The following is a 13889-nucleotide window of genomic DNA, read 5'->3' on the forward strand; positions in this document are numbered from 1 at the left end:
GGAGTCTGTAGAACATGGGAGGGCGACAAGGATTGTTTGGACGTATATAATTTGCTGTCTTCTTGTCAATCACTCCTTTGAATAAGATGTAATCAATTGTCGATACAACGTTCCGTGCCAATTCTATGGTGGGGTCTTATTGCAGGAGTTTATATGTGGTATAATCTGCTAGCATGATATTAATTTTCTCCTCATAATCTCTCCTATTTAGAATGCAGATGCTACCACCTTTGTCGGCTTGCTTGATGATAATATTGTTATTACTTGTTAGTGATGTGATCGCTTCTTTCATGTTTTTCGTTAGGTTAGAGTGTGTTATCTTTGTTCTGTCATTTAGCACCATGTCCGTTTCACTCTCAACCCTTTCAAAGAAAAGATTTAAATTTGCATTGTTGGATGCAGGAGGGTTCCTGCATCCAACAATTGCAGTGTCGAATCTCCTTTTCATTTGTATCCGTTGGGATGGTCCTTCATTATCTTTAAAATGAACTCTAAGTAGTATATTCTTTTTTATTTTTGATATTTATATATGAATTTCCTTTGTTCCTCAGATGGTGTGAAGATAGATTCGCTGTTTTAAAAAGTTATTGAGAAAATGATATAGCGTTGTAGGTGGTAAGCTAAGGGTGGTTCATAAGTACAGTGTCTCTATAAGAATATGTATACCCGTAATTAGGTGAGTAAAGGGTTAGCCCCCTACTAAAGAATCTAGAGATAATAAGCTTCGTTGCAACCGAAGCTTATTATAGAAAGCTTCTTAAAGGCGTGTATAGTAAAGTTATCTGTGTTATGTCGGAGGGGATAGTGGTCTAATACATAATGATCAAAATTGATAATAATTGACATGAAATGATTCGATAAAATGCTTGTATGTACACACAAAATAAATTTGCCCACACACTTGCACGAACCGCAGACACCATAAGCATCGCACTATCCACTAAGCTACTTACACTGAGTACGACTAAGCAAAATGACATATATAAATTAAATAATAATATATATAACAAAAATATAAAAAAAATTGAAAAATAAATAATAAAACAAAAAATAGAAAAGTATAATAGGTGGTGAGGTTTGCCACAAAAAAAATAGTAACTGAGACAAAAAATATCTAATGATGTCATAGTGTGGTACACATGTTAGTAATGTCTAATCGTCTGGAAGAGTCAAAATGGAAAATCGCTCATACTTGTAAATCTCTCCCTTGGGTAACTTAAAAGCAAATTATCAAAAAAAGAGAGCAAACATATAATAATCTGATTTTAGAGACTGTTGATGTCCACAGGTATAATGGTGTAGTGCATTAGTATGTACCGTTTGGTCGTCCCGTATGGTCTCGTTATGTTTTCGTCCACTTTCAAATCGGGTGAATAGAAAGCTAAACACATTCACTTCTTGCGCATATGGGCTAGCACATCAGAATCAGACGTAAGACCAACAGAATGGATTTGAATTGATCGAATGCACACATTAGTCACCGTAGGCCACAAGCCACCGCTCTTAACCAAAAGAGCTACTGCCCCGTGCTGGTGTGGAATCATGTGCTATGGAGTGAGATTTTAGGTCCGAGCACATAGACACCGAGCGCTGATCCGACGTGCATAGTGGAGCTTCATATTTTTAACCAGTTGTTCAAAATTGTGTTCTATTTCTATTTTGTTATACATCCTAACAACCTGTTCTTTAATTATTATTTTCATCATAGTCCTTGACTCTTAGCGGCAAACCTTCTTTCAAAGATTCTTTCCCAGTTTTCGAACAAGTATAACCAGTGCCATAGCCTCAAAATGATTTACCCACGGTGAATCAGATTTATGTGAGCTACGGGAAATTTCTATGCTATCGTTAATCTCATCCCTGAAACACACTTTAACTTGCACCTCACCCAATTTTAGCTTTACTGCTACTTTTTCCTGTTCCGTTAATTCACGCGAAGCAACTAATATATTGACATTCATACTTAAGGGTATATCATTCTGAGAAAAGATTCTATATTGTGTTGCTCTGATGCCACAAGAGTATCATTAGTCATAACTTTGTTCATTGCTTAGCCTTCTATAATCTGTAAAATCCTATAAGTGTTATTGTTTGAATATTTTTTGTAGAGTTCAGGCATCGTTGCCTTTAGCCCGTTTATATCAGGTATGCTAGCCGTTCTTTCTCTTAAGGCTACTCTGCAAGGATACCGGCATTATCCATAAATTTTTGAATTTCAATTTTTAGCTTCAATTTTTAGCTTCACTCTTTGCGTTTTATTGAGGTTTCTTGCCATAAACATACCTGATTTCTCTGATTTCATTATCTGCTTTGATTGTCTTTGCATCCTCTATTTTTGGATAAACTTGAAGCTCTGATGAAGTGAGTAGCTCAGGCGGTATACCGGTAACAATGTGGTTATTCCAAACACCTATTACTGCTTTCTTAATACAAGATTCGTACTCATAATCCCGCCAGTAAGTAAAACATACATATTGCCAATTACTAAACAACACGGGAACGTCTACCTTATCAGCATTTGGTAGCATTGCGTAATATGTTACCTGTGTTCTGTAGTACTGCGGTATCCCCAGTTCCCACTTAGCAACTGAGAATTTTGTCGACTTGGCCTCAACAATAACATTCTGACCAACTACCTTGAAGGACTCAGCGGAAAAGTGGTCAAAGCCACAATTACTTCATTTTTAGTAAACTGTAAAAGACTTTAAGGATCTTTTTAAAAATAACAGGAAAAAGTATCATTATCAGAAAAATAGTATTTATTATAAAGACAGGTAAAAAAATACACTGGTATATCTACTGAAAAATTAGGACACTATATTACTGTGTTCTGCAATAACAAAAATGTTAGGCAACTTTGCCTCTTCAAAATTTTTAAAATATTGTTAATAGTGTGGATGTTTTATTTATGACTTGTTAATGATTCTTTTATATATGTAGCATGCACTTATTTATGTCTTCGTCACCAGAATCATCTGTTAGACCCAAATCAGTTGCCTCCTCGTCACCTTTAAGAACAAGATAATAGGGATGATGGACAGGTGGTATGAATTGTATTAGCTCAAAAAGATCACTTAGCTTTTCTCTTGTGAGTTTTCTACCATTGGGGTACAAGGACTCAAGTTCAACATTGATAGTGGTAGATGGCCGTCCACGATTTCGCTTTGTTACGTCCAGCAACATGAATGTGTCACTTTCTAAATGTGTTTGCTTCATTTGAAATGAGCGTGGTGATCCTTTTTCCAATTTTATCCAGCATGTCTTTAGCCATGAAACTTTTTCGCCATTTGTTAATTTTTTCTGTTGGTTATCCCACTCTCCAATGATTTTGTACTGAGAAATTCATGGGTCTCCATTTTTCTCACAATAAATATTGAGGCCCTCTTCTTTGCATTTTTAATAAGGTCTATCCAATGATCTGGAACAAAAATTTGGTCTTTCATTTTTTTGGTTTTTTCAATCACAGCAAAGTCTCGGTCGCAGGAGGAAAAACTATGCCCTTGTACAAAAAATTTCTGTTCAATGGTTTTCAGAAATGGAGATTTGTGCAAAATATATTGTAACATAAGAGACATTTTTATATTACGATTTTGTCCACCGCAACTATCGTTATACAATATTAAATGGGTCACAGTTTCTGGTATGTGTCGAAAAACATGCTCGAGGATACACGAACCTATCTCTTGAGTACCTCTGGATGCTTGTTCCTCACTCCATACATACATAAAACCTGTCTTTAAGTTTTCATCGTGGATTCCAAGATTATAAGTCCACATTTGCCTTTTATAGTAGGCTATTCCTACTAATACCCTCTTGTTTGGATTTGTATGTGCATCTAGTGTATCTTCTTTCATTTTTTCTTCTGCCTTTTCAGCCATCTCTTGATGAATAATAAGGTCCCTCCTAACAGTGTTCTTTTCTTTACCCTCTGAAGGACACCTAATTTTATTGTTATATAGATCATATTTTTGACATGTATCTGATTGCGGATGGTGAAAATGTAAATTGAATTTTGTATTGAATATGCGTCGAAATACAAAAATTGAAAGTAGGGTGCGATAATTTTCATTGCAATTGCAAACATATTTCTCGTACATCGTTGACATTAGTAAAGCTGGAGGCAAATAATTTCTGTACTGGTTATCTTTTCTGCTATAGTGAGATTGGTACGTTGGAAATAAGCGAATAAATCTTTGAAGATATTCTGTGTCTTCATCACTACTTTTATTTTATGGAGCCAATTTACCTCTGCGATCTTCGATAGGTGTACCATATGTTTTTTTCCGTGCTAAAATATTTGTTATTGTCCCATCAGGAATCTGCGATGTGTCTTTGAAGTAAGTTTTTTACAAACTGATGAATGTGGAAATGTTAAAAAGAAGCAAATCTTTTTAACATTTCCACATTCATCAGTTAGTTTAAAGGAACGACTATTTGCGTTTTCTTCAACATATTGTTCCGCAATATTTGAAACTGAAATAAAAAATTGAATGTCAGTTTTGAAAAACTAGAAGAGGAAAACCTGCCTAAACAACATTGAGGCTAGAAACTATATTATTGTATGATAAACTCAATGAAAGTATATCTTGATGCTGCATTAATTATATACAAAACTTTGCTAACATCATCCTCTAAAGAAGTGTTATTATCTGCATCTGAATCATCACAATCACTTTTCATTAGAAACTCTTCCAAATCTGAGCAGTTCATTTTCGCTATGTTGATTGTTGGATAGGCAACTTTTCCACAATTCAAATTTTATTTTTCTGTTAAAGTAATTATGATTATAGGTAGTAGCACTGTATGGATGGGTTCTGGGGTTAGGCACTTTTTCCACAACAAACTACATACTCAATGTACAGTTTGCAGTGATTATCCGGAAAATTTCAAAAATGTGGGTTAGACCACTTTTCCGCTGAGCCCCTCAATTAATGTTACAAACAACAACTTTTTTGATTATAATATAGCATAATTAAATTGTGGTACATTTGATAAAACCATAAAGTATATAATACTTAATATTTGCGGTAGCAAATAAAATTAGCCTCATCAATAATTATTTTCAGTTTACTTGTATATTTTGATCTGGTGATACGCATTTGTGACTTAGTTTTTTATTATTATTTGTAAGTTAAACAAAGACTGTGAAATCATGGCTCATAAAGTTTTTAACATTTGGTTTTTGATACCTAAATTTAAAATAAGACATGATAAGTGTTTAACGAATGAAGCATTAGCAGTAATCAAAGCATGTAAAGATACAGACTTATCTAATCGGGAAGTTATAAAGAAAATTAGAAGATTTACAAAAGTAGTTAATAATTACTTCATGATTGACGTTAATTATGGCTTATAAGGAAAGTGTTGGCAAACGTAAAATTGATAATCGTACTAAACAAGTTATAGTACGTTGTGCTGCTGCTCAGCATATGACTACATCTCAAATTTGTGTTGATATACAATTACTTGTAACTGTTCAACGTGTGAGACAAATCTTACATGAAAATCCAAACACAGTTCGGAAAAGCGTAAACCAAGACCAAAACTTACTGTTCAACATAAAGAAGTTAGGTTACAATTTGCAAAAGAACATATGTCTTCGCAGGAAGAGTGGCATCAAGTCCTGTTGGCTATCAATATTACTGGCACGATCTTCGAAAAGAAAAAGAAACTCGAATAAGTCATAACTTTGGTGGTGGAACTGTTATGGTTTGGGGGGCTTTTTTTTTTGCTGAAAAACAACCATAAGCATTGATTTAAAAAAAATGAATTCACAGGACTACATTGACTTATTAGAAGTTAGTTTGCTTGAACATGGTGAAGAATTGATGGGTGAAAGTTTCACTTTTTAACAAGACAATGCTGCTATCCATAACTTAAAGCTTACAAAAGCTTGGTTTAGAGAGAAAAATATTCACGTAATGGAATGGCCCGCATGCAGTCCAGGTCTTAAAGCAATTGAAAATTAATTGGGAATACTTTCTAGAAAGGTTTATGAAAATGGTAAGCAATATAAATCCACATCGGAGCTGAAAACTCGTATCAGAGAAGCTTGAAATGAAATATCTATAGAAACTATCCAAAATCTTGTCAATAATATGTCCAATCGCATATTTGAAGTCATTAAAAATTCAGGAAGCAATACTAAATACTAAATGAGCGTAAAATAAAATTTTTTTTTATTTTCTTGTATATAACGTAAATGAGGCTAATTCTATTTTCTCCACAAATTGAATACTTTCAATTTTTTTCCACTTGTAATTAATTAAACAAACCAATTTACAAACTTTTTTAACTGTAGTAGAAGATAATAAGAAATAGGGTAGATTTAATAATTGTTTCATTGCCATTTTTGTTTAATTAGAACGTAAAAAAAAGGTGAGGCTAATTCTATTTTCTCTGCTGTATATTGCCCCTCATAAACGGATTCTCTAGATGAATCACGATAGGTCAATTCACTTCAAGCTTGCAGTTATTTGCTTTGCAGTATTCCTGCAAGATATATTTTTCGACCCTTTTTCCACGTTTTAAATCCTCAGTTTTCTCTTCACAAACCATCTGCAGACTTGTCTTTTCCCTTTAGACACCTAAAGGCGTGGAGTATGGTGATAGGTTCATGAGGGGGGCAATATCACTACCCCCTATAACAAAGAATAGTAAAGAATTATCTATTCGTCAAGCCGTTTGTAGCTGGTTAAGTAAAAAATATTAAAATACAATTTAACTAACAATAAATAAAATCGCAATTTTAGCACACAAACAGGAGCAAAAAGCTCAAAAACAAATCCTTACTAAAAAAAAAACTGATCATTATTAGGATAAAAAACCTGCATTACCTAGCCTTATTAACAAGGAGCAGCTAAATACAATTATCACTAACAGAGGCGGATCACCTGATTATTTAGCTATAAACATCTACTTTGATAATTTAAGGTCTTGGTATAACCCAAAGATTGACTATGAAAAAGACGGCAGTTTATATCATATCAACAAGCTAAAAACTGCCGGGAAATTTTTAAGTTATGCAAGACTTGTTGAAATACACAGATGCAGCAAAGAAACTATTAGAAAAAAAAAATTAAATTAGAAAATCTAGGTACATAGAAGCTTCCAACATAAAGAAACCACTACTACTAAATCATAAAACAGGTTAATAGCTTATGTGTGAAAGGATACTCCTTATTTTATAACTTAATGGGAGTCTATAGCACCCAAGTTCCTAAGCTAATAGCTCAAACTAACCATGATTATATAAAGAGACGATATGGTATTAATTTTGGCTACGAAGCTCCTCAAAAAACCATAGTAGACCTCTAATTGACCACGCAACTTGTGATGAGTTACGCTCTAAGTCAGGCCTTCCTTTTTAAAATAACTTTATCGCTCAGCTAGTTTTAAAAATTTCTAAAGATCCTAAGATAACGGCAACCTTTGACTTTAGAAGCAGTTTTATTGCCTATATGGTTAAAGCCCTACAGCATAAGCTTCACCATGCTATTAAAACAGGAAACATAAACTTCAGATTTTAGGCTAATATACCGGTAAATAATTACGACCATCAAGAACCGCAAAAACTAGCTGATCCTATAAAATTACCTGATGGAGTTTTGGGAGACATTTGCATTCAGCTAAAAGAAACGTATGATATCCATGCTTATAACAACTGGTTTAGTAAACTAACTCCCGCTATTGACGAAAGTGTTGAAACCATTGAGTTAAAAGCCGCCAATTCTTTTATTCGGCAATGGGTGGAGGCTAACTATGAAGCAGCGATACAAAAAGAAATTGAAAACCAAGGTCTGAAGCTCAAAGGAATTATTTATCAGTTAATTAATCAGCGTGCATCATGATAAAAACTACTAACAACGGTGGCAAGAACGACTACAGATACTTTAAGGCTAATATTGGGAAAGTAATCAAAGAATTTGACATTTTTGATCAACCGAAAAAAATTCTGTCGCTGAAAAAAGCACGTTTTATGGTGGACAATAACGGACTTGTAGCCGATCGCGTTTTTATCAATAAGAATCAAGTAACGGAACCGTAATTTGATATGGCTCGTCAAAGTGTGGATAATGAGGTTACCTTCGAGGGGAAAATAATCGAATATGGTAACTTGGAAACATTCGATGGATTGAATTTTCTGAAGGGAACCCGTTGCAAGATAGGATACGTTAAAAACTTGGCAGTTTGCTTTAAGGATATAGCAGCTTGACGTCATCATTCTACTTTAGATTGGCGACTGGTTTGGTAAGCTAACCTCCGTAATAATTAAATCCGCTGAAACTATAACTATTTCAAATATGGGTGTTTTGGCAAGAGTGGGCGAAATATAAAAGCATTCTGGATACTAATTTTTAACAAAAATCTGACAAGTGTTAAAGCAGTTGTAATAAATACCTTTTTGTATTATCACACATTATTATTACACAGACCAAAAACTTTAGCAACGATTATACAAAGTTATCTAAAATTACCAGCTTAAGTTTAGAATAGATAGAAGTGGCAAAACAACCGGAACAAATAAAGTTAGTATCTTTTATTGATAAAAAGGTAAAGAGTAATATATCCGGCGGAGGTAATGAAATACCGGTAACGATTTTACTGTTAGATGAAATAGTTAAAACCATTATCGATTCTGTTGATAAAGAAGAGCTGAATGAATATTGCAATTCTCATAACGGATATTGTCAATACATGAAAATATTGAAAACTGTCGCTGTTGGCTATTGCTAATGCTAGGTATAAAAATTCCTGAATAATTTATGATAAAAAGAAAAAATTTACCCAAATCCAATGCTAAGTAGCGTTGATTATGATAACTTTATAGAATTTTTTTCGTTAACGGATCTTGAATATAAAGCAATGCAAAACTGTGGAGAGTTTCTGGAAAAGTTAGAACAAACTCTTTTAAGTGCAAAAATGACTCAAAACCCCAAAATGGTTGTGGAACACCTTTGTTATTATTTGGGAGTTACAACTGCTATCTATAAATAGGATAAATCAAGAGATTTGGAACCGGAGATTAATAATCTTTTACGACAGCATGCCCTATTGGCACTATCAAAATCTAATCATTATCTTTATAACTCAAATACTAATAATCGATCTTTGATATCAAATCAATTAAAGGAGGACACACAGGGTAGCATTGTAATTCAAACTTTGCGTTTAGGTCGAATTATTATGGGTATAATGGAAAATTTATCAAGTTCTCGAAGTAGTCTTTTAAAAAAACAAAAAGGTTTAATTTGTCCGCAAAATAAATTCTTCGCTTTCTTAATACCACTTGTGAATGAACAGCATGAAAAATGGCAGGAAGATTTAGAAGGGGTACCAACTAATCACGTTATTAATCAGCTTGCAATACAAGTAGGTTGAATTGTAGGTTAATTTTTTTATTTAGATAGCTAGCCAAATGCAAATTTATATTTAAAATATCGCATCCCTTGTATTCCACTCTATATGAATTATACTAATAAATTACTACAGGCCATGCTTGACGGAGGAAAATACCTACAAGTATACAACTTTCAAGAAATAGCATAAAGCCAATAGATGACATAGAAACGGTATTGTTATTTGATGAAATTCAAGGATTATCTAAAAAGTTTCAGACATGAATACCTCAAGCAACAACAGGGTTTCAGAAAGAAGCGGCTGTTGTTAAAGCGGAACGAGAAAAACTTTTGATTGAACTAATGGCAGAGCATCTGGAAGTTAAAGTTATTTAAATGAGTCTTTTTTATTTCTGGTTTACCTTGGATGCCCAATTGCGTGGTATATCCTCTGAGTCTCTTGCCAGAGTATCACCATTTGAAGATATTGGAAATATTGTTAGTCTGATAAGAAAAACTACCTTTGAATTGCCGGATCTGGAATTCTCATCTAACCTAAAAATGCTCAATAGCAAAATGCAGCGTTTAAAAGAAAAGTTACCCACTCCTCAGGATTTACCACTACCTCAAAATGCGGTACTGGTGTAGTAGTAGAGCGCTCGCTTCATAAGTGAGAGGTTCAGAGTTCGTTTCCTACCACGTCCTGGTAGTAACGCGCTCAACTTGTTTCTCCGCGCAGCGGCCTTATACGTCAAGGTTCGTGTTTCGAAGTTATAGAGTTAAGAGAGGGTTATAACAACAAGCAGCCTCCTCATCTGTAGTGGCTTTATCGGCCTTGGGAGGTGAAATACAAAAAAAAAATTTAAACAATGACCGATTGACATTAGCGATAAGATGGCGGATGTTTTGTCACAAGATATTGATAACATCTAAAAATGATAGAGAGCAGTATACCAATCTTAAAAGATGAAAATTTATTCTTACGACAGGGGTTAAGTGAAACGAGGAAAACAATTTCATTTTATATTAATCACGATAAAAACAAATCAACTGTGACTAAACTTGAATCATCTAAAGTTTCAAATCGCAATTTATGTAACAATCATAACATATTGTTTAATTCGACTAATAGTTCATTTAATGATTTGAATATTGTTGACAAATTACAAACGGACGTTACGCATAATAAACCTAATAAAATCATAAAATCAAATGAAGTTCTTTCTATAAACCCAACAAATAAAAAAGATCGATTTAATAATCAATTACATGCAGTTCCCTCTCAATTAAAAAATAAGTTTTATGAGTTAAAAAAACAAACATTTAATCCTGAATATGCAAAATCAACTATTTCTCAAATAAATGAACCAATTCAACCTTCGTACACAATAAAAAAAAAATTATCTAATCAATTAATTTTGGTAAGGAAAAAGCAAATAGCAGATTACTTTAATTATCAAAAAAGTTTACTCAAAAATAAAAACTTAAAAACTAAAAATACTTCTTTCTGCAAAACTAAATCTAGCGAGAAAAGTGTTATAAACTTTGATATTCAAAATAATAATCACAAATGGCCCTCGGGAACAACTTTGGTATGTGTTGATATTCATTATTAACAGGAGTTAATAAAAAAAAAATCCATAAATCACGAAAAGTTAAAGTAAGAGCTTTTAATGGTGCATCTATTGAAGACATGCATTTTAATGTAATCCCGCTTCTGAGAAAAGAACCTGCTAAACTAATTCTCTATATTGGAACGAACAACTGCTTAAATGACTCATCAGAAACTGCTATGATTAAACTGAATGATCTCGTATCACAAATATCGATTCTAAATCCCTCCTGCTTAGTTATTCTAACAACACCGATTTGCCGCTACGATAATGCTAAAGCTCAGTAGTCATCCAAACACTTAGCCGCAAAAATAAAAAGATCCAAGTATTTAGACATTGATAACTCAAGTTTAACAAAAGAACACCTTGGGATGCAGGGTCTACATTTAAACACGCGAGGAACGGGTAGATTAGCTATGAATTTTATTGCATACTTTAAGTGTCTTTGACATTTCCAACTCCCATAAGCTAAATGATCACCAAACAACCATGTTTAACCCCAATGAAGAAAATAGTCATAAGTCTGTTTTGGATAAACTTAGCTTAAAATTCCCAAATAATGTAAGTATAGCATTCATCAACGTAAATTCTATACAAAATAAGTTTACAGATATTACTTCTTTTATTAAAAAAACTGTTGATATTTTTATTATTGGGGAAACCAAGCTAGACAAATCTTTTTAACCAATCAGTTCTTATTAACCGGTTATAAAACTCCTTACCGTCTTGAAATTTCTAATCTAAGAGGAGGTCTTCTTGTTTATAATAATGAAAACATCCCTTCAAGAAGGTTAAATAAAATAGTTATACCTAAAGATGTGCAAATCATCACTTTTAAAATTATAATAAAAAATCAAAAATGGCTAATATTAGCTATTTATAAGCCTCCATCTCAGATAAATGATTATTTCCTCATTCACCTTAAAGAAGTGCTTGACTTTTATTTGCAATCCTTTAATGATTTTATTATAATAGGCGACTTTAATTTACAACAGCATAATAGTTCGATGAACGAATTCTTAGAACTCTACCAATGCCATAATTTAATACAATCACCAACTTGTTTTAAATCGGTTATTAACCCATCTTGTATTGATCTCATACTTACAAACAGAAAGTTTTGTTTCCAACATACTAATGCTATTTGTACGGGTGTGAGCAACCATCACCAGCTTGTCTAAACTATGTTAAGATCTACTTTTTGCAAGCTACCACCCAAAAAACTGTTATATAGATCTTTTAAAAACTTCTCATGCAATATTTTTTCTGAAAAACTTAATAATGATTTAAAATCTTGTCAAGATTTTTGTAAACTTAATGAAATATTTAATAAAATTTTGAACTTACATGCAACATTAAAGACTAAAATCCTCAGAGGCAATGACATGCCATTTGTTAAACCATTTAGAAAAGCAGTAATGCTTCGTTCATACTTAAAAAATAAATACCAGGCTGATAAATCTAGAAATTCTTTCTTATTATATAAAAAACAAAGAAGTATTGTGGTAAACCTTAATCGGAAAATTAGGAGAACGTATTTTGGATGCATTGATTTGATGAACGCATAACTTTGGTGGAAAATGGTGAAGTGATTTTTGACAACAATTTATTTTCAAATATTTTTAACGATTTTTTCATAAACGTCTCTTCCTCTGCAAATAATGATGGCGATATCTTTCAACATTTGATAATTTCGCAATACTCTGTTAAGACGGCTGTTGAGAGATATTTTAACCGTTCGAGTATCAAAATTATAAAGAACAAGTTTAAAATGATATCTCCTAGTTTTAAATTTCATAAAACTACACCGAATGATTTTTCCAAAATTATTGATTCAATGAAAATTAATAAGAAAACTAGCGGCGACATACCAACATATATGTTAAAGTCCTATATTAAGTATTTCAGAGTAAGTCTTGCAAAATGTATAATAAAAGCATTTCTGATGGGATATTTTCTTCCTTTATTAAAAATGGCTGATGTCGTACCTTGTTTTAAGAAAAGTGACCCAACGGATAAGTCAAACTATCGACCAATAAGTATTCTTCGAGCTCTTTCAAAAGTATTTTATCTTATTATATTTGAGCAAATACAGGCGTTTATTGAGCCTAGACTGAACATGTGTGGCTTTCGTAGAGGTTATGGCACTCGGCATACGCTTTTTATTTTACTGAAAAAATGGCAGAAATCCTTGCATAAAGGAAATATTATTAGGTCCATGCTTATGGATCTTTCAAAAGCTTACAACCTGATCCCTCATGATTTATTAATAGTCAAATTGGAAGCCTATGGTTTTTCTCATGAAAGCCTTAAACTTTTACTATCATATCTAAGCGATTGTAAACAAAGAGTTAAACTAGGTTCATCATTTTCTGAGTGGTTAGGAGTTTCATTCGAAGGATCAATTCTTGGGCCAATATTCCTTAATAAATTTATAAATGACCTTTTTCTATTTATTAAAAACTCTGAGATTTGCAATTTTGCTGACGATAATACTTTCTATGTTTGTGATAATAACTTAGAGAGTGTTGTTTAATTGCAAAGCGAAACACTAAACGCCATTAAATGTTTTGATTCTAACCATATGATCGTAAATCCCAAAAAATTTCAATTTCTTATAGTTGCAATCAAAACAATTTTTGATAAAATAGTGACATTGTAGAACAACGCTTCAGCTATAGCTTGTCCAAGAAAAAAAGGAGCTAAACAAATAATAAATTTTAAATAAAAAAACTTGATAAACTTTTTGATATACTAACGCAATGTACGTATGCAAATGTCCAATTGTAAAATGTGATGATTTTATTTGTTTTGATAATTGCGATAAAGAAGTTCATTATAAATGCAAATGTTTCAAAGTGTAAAAAATACCATCTATTGATGTTAAGTTTATATATTTTCAGATAAATAGATTATATAGTTTATAAGAGTTAAAACT

At 32.6% G+C, this 13889-nt stretch overlaps 1 protein-coding gene across 1 annotated transcript; it reads left to right on the forward strand.

The window, feature by feature from the left end:
- The first annotated feature begins 12722 nt into the window (after positions 1-12722).
- On the forward strand, positions 12723-13487 carry LOC136080182 (uncharacterized). The gene has a single exon (XM_065796795.1). The coding sequence runs from the start codon at positions 12723-12725 to the stop codon at positions 13485-13487; it is 765 nt and encodes a 254-aa protein (XP_065652867.1).
- The last annotated feature ends 402 nt before the right edge of the window (positions 13488-13889 follow it).

The sequence above is a fragment of the Hydra vulgaris genome, chromosome 05 (assembly GCF_038396675.1).
Source record: "Hydra vulgaris chromosome 05, alternate assembly HydraT2T_AEP".
NCBI lineage: Eukaryota > Metazoa > Cnidaria > Hydrozoa > Anthoathecata > Hydridae > Hydra > Hydra vulgaris.

Coding starts and splice junctions, on each gene's coding strand:
- LOC136080182 (XM_065796795.1), top strand. CDS start 12,723: ATGATATCTCCTAGTTTTAAATTTCATAAAACTACACCGAATGATTTT.